The sequence below is a fragment of the Apus apus genome, chromosome 23 (genome assembly GCF_020740795.1).
Source record: "Apus apus isolate bApuApu2 chromosome 23, bApuApu2.pri.cur, whole genome shotgun sequence".
NCBI lineage: Eukaryota > Metazoa > Chordata > Aves > Apodiformes > Apodidae > Apus > Apus apus.
In genome coordinates, this window is record NC_067304.1 from 1141504 (window position 1) to 1161968 (window position 20465).

A 20465-nucleotide genomic window follows, 5' to 3' on the forward strand; every position below is an offset into this window, starting at 1 on the left:
GGCAGCTCCTGCCTGCGGGCACCCCGAGAGCAGCTCCGGGTGCAGCGGGGCCGCCCGGGCCCGGCCGGGCTCCTCCCGGGCGTGCAGGTGCCGGGGCGCAGGAGGGGCCGGGCGAGGCGGGCAGGAATGCGAGCGGGAGAGCGGCCGGGCGTGCAGCGACAGCTCCCGGGGCGCCGCTGGGATCCCACACGCGGCGCGGAGCAGAGCCCGGCTGCGGGGCTGCGGCCATGGGGTCCCCCCCCGCCCGCCCCCTCTGAGCGGCCGGCGCGGGCTGGCGGGTCCCCCCCGGGCAGCGCGGGGGTCCCCGAGCCCGGGGAGCGCGGAGGGGCTGGAAACCCCCCGGTGGGTGATGCGCGGCTGCGCAGACACGAGGTGCTGAGGGTCTCCGGTTGGGGGGGGGGGCGGGGTGAGGAGCCACGATGACCCCTGAGAAGGTGCTGAGGGAGGGGGTGCTGGAGAAGCGGAGCGGGGGGCTGCTGCAGCTCTGGAAGAAGAAGCGGTGCCTGCTGACGGAGAAGGGGCTGCAGCTCTTCGAGCCCAAGGGCTCGCGGCGCAAGGAGCTGAGCTTCGCCCGCATGAAGGCGGTGGAGTGCGTGGAGTGGAAGGAGAGGCACATCTACTTCACGGTGGTGATGGACGACAGCCACGAGATCGACTTCCGCTGCGCCCAGGAGGACCCGGGCTGGAACGCGGCCATCACCATGGGGCTGGTGCGCTTCAAGAACCAGCAGGCCATCCAGCTGGTCCGCGCCCGCCACAGCTGCCGAGCAGGTACCGGCCCCCCCGGCCGCGCCGCGGGGTGGGGGGACCCCCCGGGGGAGGAGGCTCCAGCCACTGGGTCCCATCCCTGAGTGGTTCAGCTTCCCAGTGGGAATCACGGAGGGGGGTCCCACGGATGGGGGGGGTCTGCGGTGGGGTGGTCCCATGTCCCTCGCCGCTGGCTGGGCTCCGCTGGGGCTTTCACCTCCCTGGAAAGGGACTTTCTCACCCCCTCCCCCTCTCTGGGGTGGCCTGAGGGTTATGTGGCTCTTTGCCATCTCACACGTGGGCTGGGGGGAGGATGGTGTCTGGCTGCTCTCCCCAGCCTCCCTTGGGGCCACATTCTGCTCCTTGTCCCAGCACCAGCCAGGGGGGTGACAACTGCCTTCTCTCCACAGTGGTGCAGTTCGAGGCAGCCCCAGTGAGACAGCCCATGGACACACAGCATCCCAAGAGCAGGATGGAGATGGCCCTCGGCTCCATGGGTGCTGGGGAGAACGGGATCCCAGCAGGCAAGTGAGGCCACCACTGGCTGTGACCTGGGGACAGGGACAGTGGCCCCGGGGTGGCCAGTGCAGGTGCTGGCCTCAAATTCTGGGACAGGACAGAGGGACTGCAGGAGCCACATTGCCTTGGCACGATGGGGCAAAGAACACAGTCAGGGCCACCACCTGGGGCTCTGGACATGGCAGGGGGTGACATCCCTGCCTGGGGACTCATCATCCTTCAGTTGATGTGGTCGGGACCTCGGTGGACTGGTGGGGACCCCCAGACCCCTCCTGCTGGACAGGGGATGGGATGGCAAGGTTAAGCCAGGAGGAAGCAGCGTGCCCTTGAGCTCTGCCCGACTGCTGGTGACACTGGGACAGACGGCTGTGGGGGGGTTGCATGGCTCACCCTGAGCCCCCACCTTGAGATGGGACTGGAGAGCTGCTGCAGCAGCAGGGACCCTCTGGGCACTGTACCCAGATGGTATGGTGACCCTGCCATGCTGCTGGGCACCATCCTGCCCCAGGCTGTCCTTGGACTAATGGGGGATGCTGGGGAAGGCAATAGAACCCCAATTCCCTGTACCAAAAGTGTCCCCAAACAGGACCTTCTGCTGCTTACTCTGGTGTTGCTTTGATTTGTGGGGCCCCAGAAGGTGGGGGAGAGCACAAATCCTGCCCAGAGCTTTGCTGGTCGTTGCCTCCCTCCAAAATGTTCGGGCACCCCATGGTTGGGCTCCAAAGCCCCTCACTGCCACCCCGAGCCTCTGTGGTCACCCGTGTCCCCGGGGATTCCCACGGTGGTTTGTGGGCAGGTGACCCGGGACAGGCGGCTCTGCCCCGACAGGCAGCGCAGACACCGGCGCCTCCAGCCACCCCGGCTGCACAAGCTGGAGCCTGAGTCCCAGCGCCGCGGCTGGAGGCAACAGCAGATCCTCCTGGAGATCTCCTGGCTGTGTGGGAATGGGGGAGCGTGGGACCCCGGCCCCTCCACCAGACCCCACCATGTCCTGTCCCTGTGCCAGGGCAGCTCCGGGTGGCTCTGGGGAGGGACAGTGGCAAAGCCACCGTGCAGGGACAGGGTCCTGCTGGCTGGGCCTGAGCAGCTTGGGAATATGTTTTGGTGGTTTTCCACCCAAGGAAGCCTGCTTGGGTACCCCCAGTCCTCAGAGCTTTGTTTGCTGGGGCCCCCTTCTTGTGAGTGGAGACAAAGTGTGTGTGGGGGGGTGCAAACTGGGGGGGTGCCAATGAAGCTGGGCCCAAACCCTGCACAAACAGAGCTCTGCACCGTCCCTGTGCCGTGGCAGGGACACAGGGACCAAAACACGCTGGGTCCAGGGATGGTGTGACCTGGTCCCCTGCCCATAGGGAGATGCTCTAGGCACAGAGCTCTGCATGGAGCAGCCTCCCCCCGACCATGTCCCCGTTCTCACTTTGGGAGGGAATGGGGTGGTTAGTGCTTGGAGAAAGGTGCTGGCAGGTGCTGGCAGGTGCTCCCACAGCATTTTCATGGCAAGGATCTACATCCTGGGGTTTCTCATAAATCCCCAGCTCCTGGAGCCAGGGGATTGCATGGGGCTCATTCACAGCCCTGCAAGCACCCCAAGCCTGTGGGAACAGCACCCAGGGGTGGGGAGCACCTCGTGCGAGAGGTTTCCTGAAGTCTTCTGAATTCTGAGCAGTTCTGGGCAGTCTGACTCCCTGCTTTTCTGCACTCTCACTCAATAGATACTTTCTGTTTTCCAAGTGCCAGCAAGGAGCTGGGGAAGAAAATGGTGTGTGTGAGCACCAGCCCTGGCTGTGGACATGCAGGGTGGGGAGAAATTTAGGTGCTTGGGAGAGGGAGAGGGACAGAAAGAGCAAATAGCACAGTTGGTGTTTTAGGTCTGGCCATGGAGAAAGCCAAGGTTTTTGGTCCCCATCCCGAGCTCCGCATCACTCTACACCCAACAGGCAGCCAGAGCCCCTGCCTGTACCATGTACCCTCCAGGTTTGGGAGTTTCTTCTGCACAGAACCCCAAATCTGCCAGATCCACCCTCAGTGGGTGGGTTCACAGCCTGCTCCTGGGAGCAGGGGGTGAGAGCTGAGGCAGGAGGGAGGCAGGAGGGCTTCACACGCTGCCCACGAGGGCTGAATTTCTCATGCAGAGGAAAGGGTCACCCAGGGACTGAAAAGAAAATAAACAGCCACAAGATTCAGCCAGGTGGCAGAGCAGGGCTGGGCTGGTGGCAGGAGCATCCCCTGTCAGCAGTAACCAGGTGGCAGCCCAGCACTGACCAGGTGGGGCTCAGCTTTGATGGGGAATTTGGGTCAAAGGGTTATTTTACCCAAAGGAAGAGGCCCTGCAGGCAGGGGCTTGGAGAGCAGCTGGGTTTGAGGGGTGAGGGCAGCTCGGGGGCAGAAGGGCCCTGGGAGCACTGCAAGAGGCAAAGCACTGCCAAGGTGTTTTTAGTTAGAATCATAGAGTCAGAGTGGTTTGGGTTGGAAGGGACCTTTAAAACTCAGCTGGTCCAACTCCCTGCAGTGAGACAGGACATCTTCAACTAGGCCACGTTGCTCCACGCCCCGTCCAACCTGACCTTGAATGTTTCCAGGGATGGGGCATCTACCACCTCTCCGGAAAACCTGGGCCAGTATTTTACCACCTTCAGTGTAAAAGAATTTCTTCCTAATATCTAGTCTAAATTTCCTCTCTTTCAGTATAAAACCATAACCTCTCGTCTTATTGCTACAGGCCTTGCTAAGAAGTCTGTTCCCATCTTTCTTACAGGCCCCCTGTAAGCACTGAAAGGCCATGCAAAGGTCTCCCCAGAGCCTTGTCTTCTCCAGGTGATTATTTGCAGAGTTAGGGAGCTCACAGGGCACTCCCAGCCAGCCTGAAAAGCAGAGAGAGGATGGGAAGGGTTCCTAATGCCCCTGGAGGTTGGGAAACTGAGGCATGGCAGGGGCTGGTAGCCCCCCACTCCAGCACATCAGTTCCCACTGCAAGGAGGGGTTGCCGTCTGGGGACCCCCAAGCTAGGGACACTGAACAGAACTGGGGCTGAGCCCCAAAATGGAGCAAGGTGCCCTGGAGCTGCCCAAGTTGAAAGGCAGGAGCCTGAAAATCCAGCTGTGCTGCTCCCAGCCCCAAGGGGCTCCTGCTCCACCGATCCTCCCCACGCTGCTCGGGGGATGCTCCAGTGCTGGGGCTCCTCTGGGGGGCTGCCCTGGGCCTCCCCCCTGGGGCCAGGGGCTCTGCCAACACCCATGGGTGCTGGGGCTGGCACCCTTCATGCACCACCATGAAGGAGAAGTCAGGTGTAGGGGAGGTGGCAGGAGGACTTTCAGGGCCCTTTTTCCCACCTGATGGAATCCCAGTGCCCAGCTCTGGCTTTGGGGTCAGTCTGGGGCTGCTGGACCCCCTGGCGGCTGATGAAGGTCACGCTGCCCAGACAGGGTTTGCAGCATGAAGGTGCCAACACTTCTGGCAGGTCTGTATGTCCTCCAGCACCGTGTGCCCTGGAGAGAGGCTGGCAGTGTCTGGCTTCTCCTGGAAGCATCAGTGTAGTTTGAGAGTGGTTTTTCCTCAGATAAAAATGGGAAGAAAATTGAAGTTGTAATCAGGCAGTATTTTTTATTATTATTATTATTATTAGCATTGGGTCAAGTGTCTGGCTTCCTGCAGATGCTCCTAAAATAATTTCAGTGATAATTAGAAATCCTAATTCACTGAATTCTGTTTTGGAATCTAGAACCTGTCCCAGGCAATGCCAGGCTGGAGAGTTGCCTTGTGCCCACTGCAGCTGCATGGTCACACTCCATGGAAGCAGCCAGCCAGGACATCCACACCACCACTGGGGCAGCTTTGGCCATCTCCAATAAAGTCCTCTTGAGTTTGAGTATAGGAAGAAATCCTGCCACCCAAAACCTAGAGCTTGGGATGCTGAGGGGGATGCAGGCATGGATTGCAGGGTTTGCATGTGTTAATTCCCCATCCTCAGTGTCCTGATGTTGTCTTGAAGAGGGTGTCCCAGGAGGTGGAGGATGCAGTGGAGTGAGGTTGGGAGCATCACCCAGCGGTGGAGCTGAGGGAAGGGTCCCAACACCCCATCTGGCACCACAGGGAGCAACAGAAATAGTGGCCAGGAGCTGCTGGGGCTGCAGGAGGCAGCACACCAGCACACCAGCCCCATCCCTCACCCACTGGCCTGGAGCAGGAGGCCCCAGCTGCCCTGCTGGCGGGGGTGGCCCAGCCAGGCAGTGCTGAGATACATCGAGTGTCTCAGAGACAGATGGGAGGGCCTGGGACCTGCCTGGGCTGGAAAGTTTGGATTATTTGAAATAGTCTCTACCCCCCCGCCCCCGAAATATTTTGCCTCCGGCTGAAAACTGGTCAGTTCTGAGGACACGGAAACCCAGGTGTCAGCCCCTTCACACAATTTCCTCCTCTTCCTTATCAGGGTCAGCAAGGTCAACATTGGGAAGGTTTCATGTGTCACTTGGCAAAACCACAGAAAGCTTGAAGTCTTCAGGGGGTGGCTCAGCTCCATTCCAACGCAGGGAGTTCCTCCTGGTTTTTCTGTGTGCCAACGGCAGGAGGCAGGGAGCAAGTGCTGTTTGTAAAGAACCTCTTTGCTCTGAGGGACCTTCCTCAGCTGTGGCACCTTCTGCAAACATTTCAAGTCTTCTCAGAACCTTCAGGCTTTCTAGGAGTATTTCTCGCATTTTGTGTAAATTGTCCTGGTTTTGGGTCCAGCTCAGCAGCTGCTTCCACATGGATTTACTGCCTGCAGCCATGCCAGCTGGGAAGAGGGAGTCTTGAGCCCATGGATGAAGATGCTGAACACAGGCACCATCTCCAGCTGAACCACATACAAGATGGTGTACAGCCACATAGGGGTTCCCAGAGTCAGAGGTTCTGCTCTGCAGGAGCAGCTCTTCTCCCTAGGAATCCAGTACATGGACCAGAAGATCTCAAATGGATGAGGGTGGTGGGACATGTGGGTGTCTTGGTGGAGCTGATGCAATGGGGTGAAGATCAGCAGGACAGAGACCTGTGCTGGGTGAGGTCTCTCAGCCCCACAGGGCATGTTAGGGGTCTGGCCTGGGGTTTCACTGGTTCTCAGGTTGGGCTGTGATGATCATCCAGGTACTGGTCCACTTTCCATCTCCACAGCTGTCCCCACTCCCAGGTCCACTTTGATAACTCAGGGCATCACCTGCATTTGACAGGACTCACAGTTGCAGCAGGTTGAGGAAATCCTTTGCAGGGCTACAGAAAGTGTTTGTTGTTGGAGAGCATCCCCAGGATGCTGTCACCTTCTGCTGTCTCACATGGACTGAGCAGCTGGGACTAGCTGGATCCCTTTGGGCAGCTCGTGAGGGCTGATCTGCCAGATCATCTGCAGGATCACGACACTTCATGACACTGTAATCCTGCAGCCTTGCCAACACTTTGCTTCCAGGAGGTGACCTCAATGTCCCTGTGTCTCTGAGCTGTTCCACAGGGGCAAAACCTCCTCCCACCCCTTGGTGGGTCTGGGGGGCATCCTCCATCCCAGCCTGGTGAGAAAGCAGAGGCAGCTGGTGGGCTCCTGCCATATGACCTGGCATTTGGGGCTGGCTCTGAGTGTGGCAGCTAAGGGGTGGGATGGATTTGTGTGGAGGGAGAGGTCCCAAAGGACAACAGAGGCTCAGCTGTTATTTCTAAGTCTGTCCTGGATGCCCTGAGAAGCCCGTTGTCTTTGTGAATGCCAGCGAGGGTGACAAAACAAGGATGGTGCTTGGAAGAGGGCAAGGACAGGATGGTGGGGTGGCTCCAGGGCCTTGAGGAGGGAAAAAGATCCCTCCAGCACCACTGCAGGGCTGCTTCTCCAGGGAAACAGGCTTCACCAAACTGCTCACAAGGGTCAGATACCAGGATTTGGTACCCACCATCCTAAGGAGCCAGGGCACATTGCTGCAGGAGGGCAGATGTGGTGGCCCCAGCCATGCTTGTGGGGCTGATGGACGATGATGAGGAAGCACCAACAACCTCCAGGGACTCACTATGTCCAGAGGGAGGGAGAAACCATGCAGGCCTCTGGGAATTTTTTCTTGGCATCCAGCCCCTTGATGGCAGACCCTGGGGAACAAGTTGCTTGTGTCAGAGGCTCCCAGGAATGGAGGGATATTATTTTGCTTTGAATTTGGCCCCAGCACTTTTCTACCCCACAGATTTCCAGTCTGTCCCCTTCCTACCTGCCAGCAGCTCAGAGAGGTGCCCACAATCTAATAAAACAACCCCTCATTTTGAGGCTGCTCACTGTGTTTTGTGAACCTGAGATGGAGACACAAAATGTCCTCATGTCAGCTCGAGAAGAGGGATGGGAACATCCTAGTTTTAGAATCAGAGAATCACTTTGCTTGGAAAAGATCTTTCTGATCATCAGGTCCAACCATTAACCCAGCCCTGCCAAGGCCACCACTGACCCATGTCCCTCAGCACCACATCTCCAGGGCTTGGAAACCCCTCCAGGGATGGGGACTCCCCCCCTGCCCTGGGCAGCCTGGGCCAGTGCCTGACAACCCTTGCCAGGAAGAAATTGTTCCCAAGATCCAACCTAAACCTCCCCTGAGCAACTTGAGGCCATTTCCTCTTGTTCTATCCCTTGTTCCTGGGGAGCAGAGCCCGACCCCCCTGGCTCCAACCTCCTCTCAGGCAGCTGCAGAGCCAGCAGGTCTCCCCTCAGCCTCCTGTTCTCCAGCTCCCTCAGCTGCTCCTCCTCCCACTTTTGTTCCCACCAGTCTTTCTGCTCCTGCCCCCCCCATGACAACCCTGGGGCTTTGAAACAAACACTGAAGCCCCACATCCAGGGGTCCCACTACCCCATCCCTTGCCTGCCCTTTCCTCCTCCTTCTCCTCCTCCTCCTCACCCCAGGTCCCAGCAAATGAGGAAACCTGAGACTGGAGCCAATGGCATCTGGAGCAGCCCCGTGGTGGGGTCCTGGGACAGGGCAGTGGGGAATGTGGTGCCTTTGTCACCAGCTAATTTTGGCTCCTCTGTGCTCTGCAAACAATCCCCAGGCAGGTGGGAGGGAAGATGCTGGGGGCCTGGCCCCGCGGGGGCTGCTGCCTTATAAAGTTCTGCCAGGGCTGCTATAAACCCCCTGTGGCAGCAGCTGGGAGCAGATCTGCTGCACTGGTGCTTGGAGCTGGGAAAGGTCCTTGGAGGGCCCCCAAGGAAGGTGGGCACTGGGGGGTTTCTCCTGGTCTTGCTGGGACTTGACTAGCAGGTCAGACAGAGGTGGCTCTGCCCCTGCCATTGTCACCGGCTCCATCACCCACCTCATACCAGCCTGGGGTGAATCCTTCTGCCCTGGTGTCCAGGCCAGGGAAAGGAGCTGGGGAAGATGGTTGAGCATCCCTGCTCTGCAGGACGGGGGGGATGCCTCTGCTCCCCACCCTGGCACCGAGCAGCTGTGTGCAACCAGAACAGCCCCAGGATTAAAATACCCAGCATTGTCCCAGCCAGGCTGGGAATTGTTTGCTCCTAAACTTGCCCCTAAAAATATCCCAGGAACAGGTGTCCCCTGGCCCTGTGGACCTCTGCCATGCAAATCCTCCCTCTGAGAGGATGTGGGGTGCAGGGGGAGAGGCTGCAGCTTTTTTGCTGCTCTTTGGGAACTTCATGGGAAAAACATCAGGGTTTTTGAGGAGCTGAAAGTTGCTCAAGCATCCCAGCCAGCTGTGCTGTGTGGATGGTTCTGGACCATCCTGTTCCCCAGGGAGGGGACTGCCCCATCCTGGGTCCCTCAGTCTGTAACCCCACCTGGTCTGTGTCACCCCTTTGCCCCCCAGCAATGAGCCCTGGCCTGGGGAGGGGGTTACCCTCCTGCTTGGGCAGCTCTAGGGGCTCCAGTGCTCCCATGGGGACTTCACTGTGTGCTTGTACCATCCTGCCTGGGGGTCAACACCACAGCAGCTCTCCAAGCTGCTCACACCCCCTTCATGGCTCCTTCAGAAGCCTTCTCAGAGGAAAAAAAAAAAAAAAAAAAAAAAAAGAAAGAAAAAAAAAAAAAAAGAAAGAAAGAAAAATGAATGCAGGAGATTTTCTGCAAAGAAAAAGCACTGCAGTGTTTGGGCTCAGGGTTTCTCCTTCCCTGCAGACTCAGGGTTTTTCCAGCATCTGGAAGAGGAGGAGGAGGGAGAGGAGGAAGGCAGATGTACCATGAGGGGTACACCCCGTTGTCACAGCACTCCCAGTGCAGCAGGGTCAGCTTGACCTGGGGCTGGCCAAGACGAGGTGATTCCCATGCAAACAGTTCCAGGATTCATGGATGCAGGAAAACAGGGGTGCAGGAAAACAAGGGTGCAGGAAAACAAGGGTGCAGGAAAACAAGGGTGCAAAAAGTCAGGGTTGCAGGGAAACCAGGGTGCAGTAACATGTGTGGGTGATGCGTGTGCGTGGCCCCATGTTCAGGATGGTGCTCAGGTGTGTGTGACATGTCCTGGGGCTCCAGGGCTCCAGCAAACATGTCCCTGCAGCACCAGAGGGGATTTGTGCTATTTTTACTGACCACTTGCAGCCAGGCTGGGGTTTCATCCTCCCACCCCAGCCGCCAGCCCCGGCAGAGCCCGCTGCTCCGGAGACCAGGCATCACCTCCCTCCCGCACAGCTCAAGGTAAGGCTCTGCCTCCTGGGCCCCCCCTGCCCTTGGCTCCTGGCTTGGGCTGGTGGGCACACGGGCATCAGAACACCAGTGCTGGCACCTGGTGAACTCCCAGCACCTGCATTTGTCCAAATTTCTCCCCCTGGCTGAGGGTGCTGAGACATCTTTGCTCTCGGAGAGAGGATTAGTGAGACTGCGATGGAGAGAAACTCCACCAAAGTACCCAGCCAAGCTTCGGAGCTGGGATTTGCTCTGTTTTTTTCTGAAAACTGGCAAGCAGGGAATGCTTTAGGGAGCATTTGCCCCTGTGTCCTAACCTGGCTGCTCAGGGTCACTGGTGTGGGCAGGGAGGTGAGGTCTGAGGGTGGGAGAAGCGTGTGTGCAGCACCGTGGTGGCTGGGCCAGTGCTGGTGGTATCAACCTTGTCCCCTGGGATGGGGAAGTATGTCAGGATTGACAGTGTTTAAATTCAAAGGCTTATTTCCTTTAAGGATTTCCATTATCTAATGGTTTAATAAGCTTTTTAAACTTTTATTGGCTGAGGGCATGCAGAATTAGCTTGTCCAGATCCTCTTCTCTCCATCAGTCTCTTGGGGATGCTTCAGATCCAGCTGGAGCCCAAAAGTCCCTGCACAAGATTCCTGGGAATGTCTCACCAGCACAGCCAAGTCCTGGCTCTCCTGCAGGAAGTCCAGGCAGAACTATCTGGCCTTAAAAGCTGATTGACCTTGGTAGAGGTCATCAGCCTGAGGTGTGGGTCCCACCTTCTAGGGACATGAGGCTTTGCTCCGACAGGGAAGGCTGGAGATGCTGAGAAGCTTTGCCCAGCCCCACCTCCCCTCCAGGGAGCCAAAGGCTTTTCTGCCTTCCCCAGGACAAACTGTGGGGAGCAGCTGAGACCTGACCCACTCAGTGCACCAGTGTCAGGCAGGAGGAGCCTCATCCTCTGCATGTCCTCTGGGACATTTGTCTTATCACCAAAAACCTCCAAAAAGGCATGAAAGGGGCAGCTCTGGCTGCATCAAACTGATGTGGCTTTTGGGAGAAAATGATTCCTGTTCTTGGGGTTTTTTCCTTGTAATTTCAGGGATCTGGAAGGCTCTGGGAGAAATTATTCCTGCTGGGATTTTATGGCATTTCCCCCCCCCAGATTTCAGTTCCTTCAGACCATGGCTCTGGCTGGGCAGCACAGGGCACAGGGAGGGGACAGGGACATGCAGATGGAGCCAGGAGGTTGCACTGAGACCTCCCTGACACAGGCTCCATGCAAGCTGGAAGCAGCTGTTTGAGACCTTCATTGTTCCATTTTCTTTCTCCCAGCAGGAAACTTTGGGGTTTAAAACAATTTCCAGCTTTAGGGGGAATGCAAAGAGATCAAGGTGAAAAAAAATCCCAGCTTTCTGATTTCAGTCCTAAGGAAAAGGACTAAACCCACCACTGGAAACTGCTGTTTCTTTCTGAAATACATCAGTTTGTTCCTCTTGGTGGGAAAGAGAGAAAATAACTCCCCACGACCGATTGGCTTTTTACCACACATTTTTCAGGCTTACACGGTGCCCCAACTTCTTGGCAAGAGAGGGAAGTGTTGGAGGCAGAGGAGGGGAAGGTGGAAGCTGCCTTTGGGAGCAGCTGCCAGGGCATTGGATTACTGCGAACATTTCAAATATGAAGCCTGAGTATTTCACCAGGGACGTGGCTGCTGGAGGAATCCGCTGGGCCTTGACTTGCTGCCCATCGCCCTCTTGCTCCCCGGATGGGTTTTGGCTCCATCACCCCCATGGTTGCCCGGGGGGAGCTGCAGGACAGGACTCCCAGCACAGGGGGTTCCGGGGTGCCCGTTTCTCTTGAACCTGCCAGGCAGGCTGGTCTCCAGCCCCTCGCCCCGAGCCGGGCTGGGCGCTGCAGCAGCTCGGTGCTTGGGAAAGCCCCTGGGGAGCAGGAGACCGAGCCCCGCAGGACGGGCGGGAGGCAGGTTGGAGCTGGCCCAAGGAAGGTTTCCCCGCAGCCAGGAGGTTGGGCGGCCTCGGGCTTTCCCAGCGGGACGGGGAGGCTGCCCAGCCATTCCCTGTGCCCAGCGCGGGGCAGCACCCGCCCTCAGGAGCTGCTGCCTTCCGCGTTTGGCTGCATTCGGGGTTTGCTCCTTTGTTTCAGCTCCTTTCCTTCTTATTCATTTATTTTTAATTTATTCTAATGTGTGTTTTGCAGGCCCAGAGGCGCGGCCGCCATGCCCGAGCCGTGAGTAGCACCAGGGTCCCTTGGCTTTCACTGGTCACAGTCCTAGAATCACAGAAGATGCTGATTAGGAAGGGACCCGTCAGGATCATCGAGTCCAACTCCTGTCCCTGCGTAGGGCACCCCAAGAATCACCCCACGTGCCTGAGAGCATCATCCACATGCTCCCTGAACTCAGGCAGGCTTGCAGGGCTGCTGGTGCAGGCTGAGCTTGTCCTTTTTTGGAGGGTTTCATCTGGGAGAGCAGCTGGTGCCCCAGGCCTCTGTGCCGCTCCCCTTGAAAAGCCGCCTGTGAATAAAAATTGTCAGGGATTTCCACATCCCAGCTCAAACCACAGAGCTGTCCTTGATCCCAAAACAGGGATCCGAGGTGGGCAGCACCACTGGCTTTGCTGTCAGGCTCTTTGTAGCACATGGTGCAGATAAAACATGTTCCCCAGCATGAGCAGAAGGGAAGAACCTTCCTGCAAGGCTTTCATGGAGCAATGCTCTGGCCATGGCCTGGCCCTGCAAACCTGGGCAGGACCCCAGCACCCTGCCTGGCAGCCCTGGCTGCACAGGGAGCAGAGGAACGGGGGTGCTGTGCCCTGATCCACCAGGACCGAGCTGGGGCTGGCACAGTGGGGACCAAGACAGCCCCTCTGCCACACCTGAGTGGCATTTTGCCTTTCTGAGCACTGGCCCTGAGCTCCCACTGGGTTCCCAGACAGCACCATCACCACAGCCCCCGCCAACTTGCAGGTGGCAACTATCAGGTACAGAAATAAGGAAACCACCTGCAGTGACACGAGGTGCTTTCCCTGCTTGTCACCTCTGTTCACTGTTCTCTTCTCTTGTTCCCTGCTGCTCCTTCCTGGCCCCACGCCTGCCTGCAGGGAGGTAAGTGCCTTTCCTTTCGGGAGCCACCTTGATGCTGCTCTGCATTTGTTGTGAGTTTCTTTTCAAAGGGGTTTGGTTTTCTTTTTTCCCCTTTCCCCTAGAGAAAATCCAAGATCACGGCCTCACGCAAACTCTTGTTGAAGGTGAGTCCTGAGGGCTGGAAACTCCCTGGGGTTTGTCTTGTAGGGGAAGAGGAGGTGGAGCTGAAGTGTGTGGTTGGTGGGACAGCGAGGAGGAAAGTTAGAAGTCTGGGCCTTGGGGAGCAGCTCCCATTCCCACCTCTGGTCTTCCCCAGACTCCTCACTCATGTGGGCTTTGTGGGCCATGCTACAAACAAACCTCCACTTCACTGAGTGGGGAGAGACTCCAGCACCTCCAGCCCTGAAGCCACAGGCTGGGTGTTTGTGCACCAGCAGCTCTGCAGCCTGAGCTCTGGGGCTCGTTTGGTCCCACAGCAGAACAAACTCACGCAGGGAAAGTGCTGACACCAGCATCCATCAGGACCACCCCAGCCCCGTGGTACCTCTAGCCCTGCTTTTCCCATGCCTTCAGGGTCACCACAAAAAAGGTGCAGGGAGTTTTTGATGTGTGTTGCAGCAACAGGGTGATTTGGGAAGGACAACTAGAGCAGGGAGGAGGCCTGGGAGGCAGACAGGACTGCCCCATCCCACAGATCTTGCCTGAGGGGCTCAGGGGGAGCAGAGGAGCCTGTTTGTTCACACTTCTGCCATTTGCTTGTGCCTGTAGAGTTTGATGCTGGCAAAAGCAAAGGAGGAGTGGGATCAGGAGATTGTGGACAAGCAGGCAGAGAAGGAACGATACCTGTCGGAGAGGATCACGCCACTGCACACCAGTGGGCTCTCCTTGAGCCAGCTTCAGGTATTGCTCAGGGCCAAGGGTGGAGAGAGCTCCTTGGGAGCGTGGAGGGACATCACTCACTGTTCTCCTGTTGTGCTTGGCCCCCAGGACCTGTGCAGGGAGCTGCATGAGAAGGTTGAAATTGTGGATGAAGAGAGATACGACATCGAAGCGAAATGCAACCACAACACTCGGGAGGTAGGGGCAGGGTGGGCTGAGGCCTCCAGCCATGGACTGAGCTGAGCATGGATGTGGGACATGCACCAAGGTTATCTAAGAGCTGGTCTTTACCCTGCAAGGCATCACTCAGCACCAGGTTCATCCCTGCCTCAGGGAGCTCAGACTGGGTCTACAGGCACCCTTCCCATGCTCCTGGTCATCCCTGGTGTGCCTGAGAGCCAGAGAGCTCCTTCTCCTGGTGCTGCTGCCAGGTACCCACCAGGCTGGGACAAGGCAATAACAACTCTGTGTCCAGGTGGACAGTCCCTTGGTGAAGGTGATCCTCAGGCTGCAGAAGAGGGACAGACCCCTCCGGGCCTTGGTGTTGGCAGAGACTCCTGCTTCAGGCAGGAGCTTTTTTTGTGCAGGGCAGCCGTGCCAGGACCTCCCACTCCTCTTCCTTTCCTCAACCTGCAGATTAAAGATCTGAAGATCAAGGTCCTTGATCTCAGAGGGAAGTTCAAGAGGCCTCCCCTGCGGCGGGTCCGCGTCTCCGCCGATGCCATGCTGAGGGCTCTGCTGGGCTCCAAGCACAAGGTATCCATGGATCTGAGGGCCAACCTGAAGTCTGTCAAGAAGGAGGACACTGAGAAGGTGGGTGTCTTTTCTACAGAGCAGGGATGGAGACACCTCCGTGGGATGCCCTTGCTCTTCCCCAGGGTACCCTGTGAAGCCTGTGGGGGTTGTGCTAAATCCTGGCCACGCTTGTGAGGCATCTCCTTGTGGGAGCTGTTTGACTGGGCCAGGTAGCTGGTGGACAATAACAAGTGAGATTTAGGGTTGTGTCCATGATGCCCACCCAGATCACGTGGGGGTCTTTCATCTGGACTCCTTGGCACGTCTGTTGAGCTGCTCTTGCAGAGAGTTTGGTCTCTGATCTTCTAGGGAAACAGCAGAGCTCCTGCCTGGTGCAATCACACCCAGGAAGTGCCCAGGGACCTCCCAGACCCAGATTAGATAAGGCAGAGCAAGCCCAGCAGGCCCAACTTGGCCCGAGATAAACAGCCCAGTTCTCACCAGCCTTGTGGAGATGTGAGAGGGGAAAGACTCAACACCACCAGAGATGGAGAGTGATGCCCAAACCTGGTTGGGCTGTGCAGGCACCTCAACGGCAGGACTTGTGCCACTTTCCTAAGGCCTGTCCCCGAAGGGGCTTTACCCTTTGATCCCAGCTCAGCAGCCTGGATGAGAATCTCAGTTTTCAATTACTTTTCCCTCCTAGTACCAGTGTCGCACATTTTCAGTCCTTTGGAGGGAAAACTGTGTTCATAGTCCTCAACTGGTGCTGAATAGATCTGAGTTTATTTTAGCTCTCTTGAGCTGGTTTTGGGGCATGGCTTGTAACCTCTGAGTGCTGGTGGGTTGGCAGAGCAGCCACCCAGACACACTCCCAGGGCTGCTGGCATCTCCCTTCTCTGGTCTGGAAGCAGCTCCCTGTCCCACCAGCAATCCCAGTCAGCTCCAAAAGCTCAGAGAAGGTGGGCATGGGTTTTATGTGAGCTGGGAGGTCTATGCAGAAAGTGGTTTTTGCTTTGCCCCGCTGTGCTGGTGTAAATCTGGAGTAAGTTCCATGTGCTGGTTTCTTCCTCCTGAAGAAATTTTCTGGGATTGTTTTGCCTTCTAGTTCATTAATGCAACTTAGCCAGGCTGGGGGGGATCCACGTGAATCCAGACCTGCCTGTGGAGATCAGGTGGCTGTTTGTCATCTTCCTTGCTGGGAACACGTGGCAGAACTGGCTGCCAGGGAGAGGAGCTGCCTTCCCTGTGCTGCCCGTGGGCTGGGGCTGAGGGCTCCGTGCATGAGGCCACCCTGAGCAGGGCCATTGCAACCCCTGTCCCTGTCCCTCCCGGCAGGAACGCCCCGTGGAAGTGGGAGACTGGCGCAAGAACGTGGAGGCCATGTCAGGGATGGAGGGGAGAAAGAAGATGTTTGATGCTGCCAAGTCCCCCACAGGCCAGTGAGAGGTAGGGAACAAGCTCCTCCTGCCATGCCCTGTGCTCCCTGCAGGGTCCCTGACCTGTGCTTGGGGCCAGGCAAAAGCAGAAGTGACCCCCCCCCCACCCTTATATAAAAAGGCATCACATGCCCCATCTCCCACCCCACACTGATGACATCCCCACCATGGAGCCCCTGCCACGGGCTGGAGCAGCTCTGCTCTGGAGCCAGGCTGGGAGAGTTGGGGTGTTCAGCCTGGAGAAGAGAAGGCTCCAGGGAGACCTTAGAGCACCTTCCAGTGCCTGAAGGGGCTCCAGGAAAGCTGGGGAGGGGCTTGGGACAAGGGCAGGGAGGGATGGGATGAGGGGGATGGATGAAAAGTGGAAGAGCAGGTTGGATGGGGCTTGGAGCAGCCTGGGCTGGTGGGAGGTGTCCCTGCCCATACAGGGGGGTTGGAACTAGGTGGTTTTTAAGGTCCCTTCCAACTCAAACCATTCCATGATTCTATGTTTTTATAATTTATCCTCCTTCCAGCTCATCCTCCCCAGCTCTCTGGGGTCTGCTGCCCACACCATGCTCACCATGGGCACTGTTGTCACAAATTTTGGGTTATTTCAGCAGTCAAAAAAACTCCTCTTCTGCCCCACTGCTGTTTCTTTCCCACAGGAGCATCAGGAAGAAGAGCTCCCCCCACTCCCACTGCCTCCCTGCCCCTCGCTGCCCCTCCGTGCTCTTGGTGCCCTTACCCTGAATTCACTGCTGAGCTGAAACACACGGACAACTGTGGGAAGGAGACCTGAGCTTCCTTCCTTCAGCCCTGCCATCCCCCCTGCTCCCCCACAGCATCTCCCTGGTATCACCTGCACAGGCCACGCTGTCTCCAAGGGGCCACTGGCCACTCTTCCCCTCCCACTGTCCCACCACTGTAGAGGCCCTGGCGACTGCTGCTGGTCCTCCCACTGCTGCTGGTCCTTCCATAGCTGGTCCTTCCACTGCTGGTCCTTCCACTGCTGGTCCTTCCACAGCTGGTCCTCCCACTGCTGCTGGTCCTTCCACAGCTGGTCCTTCCACTGCTGGTCCTTCCACAGCTGGTCCTTCCACTGCTGGTCCTCCCACTGCTGCTCCCCACCCCCCACCCTGCTGGGCACAGATGTACCCAGACGTGCATTAAAGGATGGTGTCCTGGGCAGCACGTGGGCTCGTCACTCTGGGGCCATTGGCCCAGGGGCAGGTGCTGGTCCACAGCCCCGTGGGGAGGACACTCCATTCCTTTTCTGCCACTCTGCAGTGTCCCCATGTTGGTACTCAGGCCAGAAACATGCCCTGGAATCAGACTTGCTTTGGGCTCATCTCTTCCAGCCCCCAGGCTGCTCCCTGCTGTCCCCAGTGCCCCACCAGCTCTGCCAGGGCCACAGTCCTCACCCCTCCCTTCCCACCACAGCAGCCATCACTGGGCTCCAACCTTGCCCCAGCCCCCAAAGCAACCAGATTTGGGTCTTGGTGTGGAGATGACATTCTGCTGGCTCCCCCATCCCTCCTTGTCCTCTGGCTTAGAAAAGCCTTCAGAGCTTTGTGTGATGGGCTGAGCCCTGTCAAATCCAAGTCATAGAAGAAGAGGAAATGGCCTCACGTGGCCCAGGGGAGGCTTAGGTTGGATCTTGGGAACAATTTCTTCCTGGAAAGGGTTGTCAGGGCCTGGCCCAGGCTGCCCACGGCAGGGGTGGAGTCCCCATCCCTGGAGGGGTTTCCAGGCCCTGGAGATGGTGCTGAGGGACATGGGGCAGGGTTGGCAGGGCTTGGTTGATGGTTGGACCTGATGATCTTAAAGGTCTTTTCCAAACAAAACTATTCAATGAATCTATGAAACTGCATCTGGTTGAGTGCAAGTGACTGGGAATATGTCAGCTCATCCCAGAGCAGGGCTGCAGGAGAGACCCGGGGAGAATTCACACCAAATTGGGTCTTCTTCCTGGTTGGACTGCAGGAGATGCTCAGGCTCACGGCCCACTGGTTGCTCTTAGAGGTGGTAGCAGTGCCTTGTCTATGTCCCCAGGATATCCAGAGGAATGCCGGTAGCTGTGCTTTCAAACCTGTGCCACTGGTGGGTGTTCTGCAGCCCCCCCTGTCCCTGTTGTGAGCTGGTAAAGCACTGAAAATGCTGCAAACTGGGAGCAAAGTGCAGGTCCCCAGGCAGGTGGAAGGAGATGGCACCAAAAAGTGGATGGTCTCCAACAGGCTGAATCTTCCCAGAAAAAGGGACAGAAGAAGATGTCCCCATGCAGCTGGCTCTTGCAGGAACTCGTGGCAGACTGGGGTGGCTCAGAGGCCAGGAGAACAATTCCAGGAGAGCCACTATGGGGAGGTGGGTTTGGGCTCCAAGCCCTCAGGACAGCTGGATTGCTCTGGGCATCACATCCCCTCCTCTGGCCAATCCAGGGATACCCAGCAGAGCTGTTAGTTTCTGTCCCTGGGCAAAGAGGCTTGGGGCAGATGGTGACTGAAGGGAACACTAGTTTCTAGCCTGGTCATTAGCACTCAGGCTGCCACAACACCCAGCAGCTCCTTCACAGGGAATTTAATAATCGACATGAAAACTCTTCCCAAAACCAGGGTTAGATCAGAGGTGGCTGTTGGCTGGAAAAAACACTCACTCCCTGAGCAGGAGCAGGTGCTCAGCCCTTGTGTTTCCACCTGGCCCTCCATCCCACCAGCATCTTGCTACCTGGGGCAGGCCCACCCCCTAAGTGAGCAGAGCAGTTGCTCAGCACACAGAGCCTTTCCCACCCCTTTCTTTTCCTTTCCAAGCATGATTTGCTGGAGCAGCTGCAGCTCAGCAGTGCCAGGACTCACCACCCACTTGTCCTCCCCCCTTCATCTTGGCCAACCCAAGTGGCCGCTCTCAGAGGTGACTGGAGATGATGTGTGGTGAGATCCTGGGGTGTTGCCACTGCCCAGCCTGCCCCAGCACTGGAGGCAAAGGGTTTTTGCTACCATCTCACCCCTCCAAGCTTGCTGCCCGAGTGGGAGCCGTGCCCGGGCAGCCTCTTGGGATCGTGCTGTTCCCAGAGGGAACTCACACACTCGGCTGTGATCCTGGCAGAGGAAGAAAGGTCTGCAGGGAGACATAATAACTGTTACCTGACCAACTGGTATAGCTGGAAAAGGCAAGAGAGGTTTCAGGGGAACAAAGCATACTTCAGAGCTGGAGCAGAAGCAGAAGATGGCAAGCCAGGTCCAGGTCGAGAAAGTTGCTCCGAGCTTACTGTAATTATGTTAATTTGGTAATTAAAAAAACAAGGAGGGGGGTGGTCTTTGTAGGGCAGGGAGGGATAATAGTGAGATGAAAGGCTGTGATGGGTGCTGTGGGAGCAGGCTCTGGTGGGTGCTGGGCAGCCAGACTGTGCCCGTGCCCAGCTCATGGTCGGATCTGGAGCACCAAGACACCAGAAACTGCAGCAGAGCAAACCCTGGGGTTGGCCAGCACGGCTCTGCAGCCACAGTTGGACCAGCTGGACAGTGCTCAGCAAGGTCCCAGGGCCCACGTGTACCCACTGGGGGCTCTGAGTGGCTTTGCAGGGCTGTCTCATGTCGGGGGGGAGAAGAAAAACCCAACCCCAAAGCTCTTTGCAAGTTCTGCTTTTTCACAGTATGATGCCCTCCAGCCACCAGGTCCTGCTTTCACATCCTCTGGTGGAAAATCGCATTGATCAGTCTTCAGAGAGCAAAGTTTTATGGATTTCAGTTTTATTAGGAACATGGAAAACCTGCCAGCTCTTCATGGGGCTTGAATCTTGAGGAGAAAATGCAGCTGCCTGCTCAGAGCATGGGGCGCTCCTGGTTGGACCAGGGGAATGGGACCAAGTCTTCTCTTCCTCCTCCTCTCTGGAGCTGCTTCTGTGGCTCTGGGCCAGCTGAGCCAGCTTTCCCCTTGGGAAAAGGGGCAGGTGGAGCCTTTCATCCCAGGATGTGCCTGGTGTCCCTTGCACTAGGCCAGCTCAGCAGTCCCACTGTTGCTTCCCTCCCAGGTGACAATAATCTCAATTTCCTCTCTCTGAATTAGAAGTGAACCCAACAGTAACCCCTTTTGCCTGAAAATTCAGCCCAAATGAGGGACTTGCAAGGCTCTTCTTCGGGAGAGAAGCGGATGCTGGAGCAATTGCTAATGAAATTGCATTTATTTGCAGAACTGCATGAGCCAGTCCTGTCTGCTTGAGCTGAGCAGAGCCCTGTCCCTGCTGTCCTCCAGGTTACTCCGTTGCAGTTGAGAGCCCCCAAAGCAAAGCAAAGCAAGCCTGGAATTGCAGCTTAAATTGGACACTAATAAAAACCAGTAATCAACCTGTTGATTTTCTACTGGCAAGGTGCTGGCAAAACTGCAATGAGGGAGATGCAGAGAGCTTGGTCTGATGTGGCCTTTCAAAAACATCCCTCCTCTTTGGTTTTAAAATGGTCTGTTCCTT

General features: G+C 57.2%; 2 protein-coding genes across 3 annotated transcripts; both read left to right on the forward strand.

Moving 5' to 3' along the window:
* The first annotated feature begins 419 nt into the window (after positions 1-419).
* PHLDA3 (pleckstrin homology like domain family A member 3) lies at positions 420-1432 on the forward strand. Its single transcript, XM_051639118.1, has 2 exons — positions 420-771; positions 1158-1432. The coding sequence occupies exons 1-2, from the start codon at positions 420-422 to the stop codon at positions 1277-1279; spliced, it is 474 nt and encodes a 157-aa protein (XP_051495078.1). The 3' UTR covers positions 1280-1432.
* An 11378-nt stretch (positions 1433-12810) lies between these two features.
* TNNI1 (troponin I1, slow skeletal type) lies at positions 12811-20325 on the forward strand. 2 transcript variants are annotated; one of them, XM_051639117.1, is made up of 7 exons: positions 12811-12992; positions 13094-13135; positions 13740-13871; positions 13959-14048; positions 14487-14663; positions 15924-16034; positions 16672-17102. In XM_051639117.1, the coding sequence occupies exons 3-6, from the start codon at positions 13746-13748 to the stop codon at positions 16029-16031; spliced, it is 501 nt and encodes a 166-aa protein (XP_051495077.1). In that variant the 5' UTR covers positions 12811-12992; positions 13094-13135; positions 13740-13745; the 3' UTR covers positions 16032-16034; positions 16672-17102. The 2 variants fall into 2 exon arrangements, with proteins under 2 accessions (XP_051495077.1, XP_051495076.1); XM_051639116.1 differs by lacking the exons at positions 12811-12992; positions 16672-17102 and adding an exon at positions 20190-20325 and having other exon boundaries at positions 13100-13135.
* Positions 20326-20465: the final 140 nt, after the last annotated feature.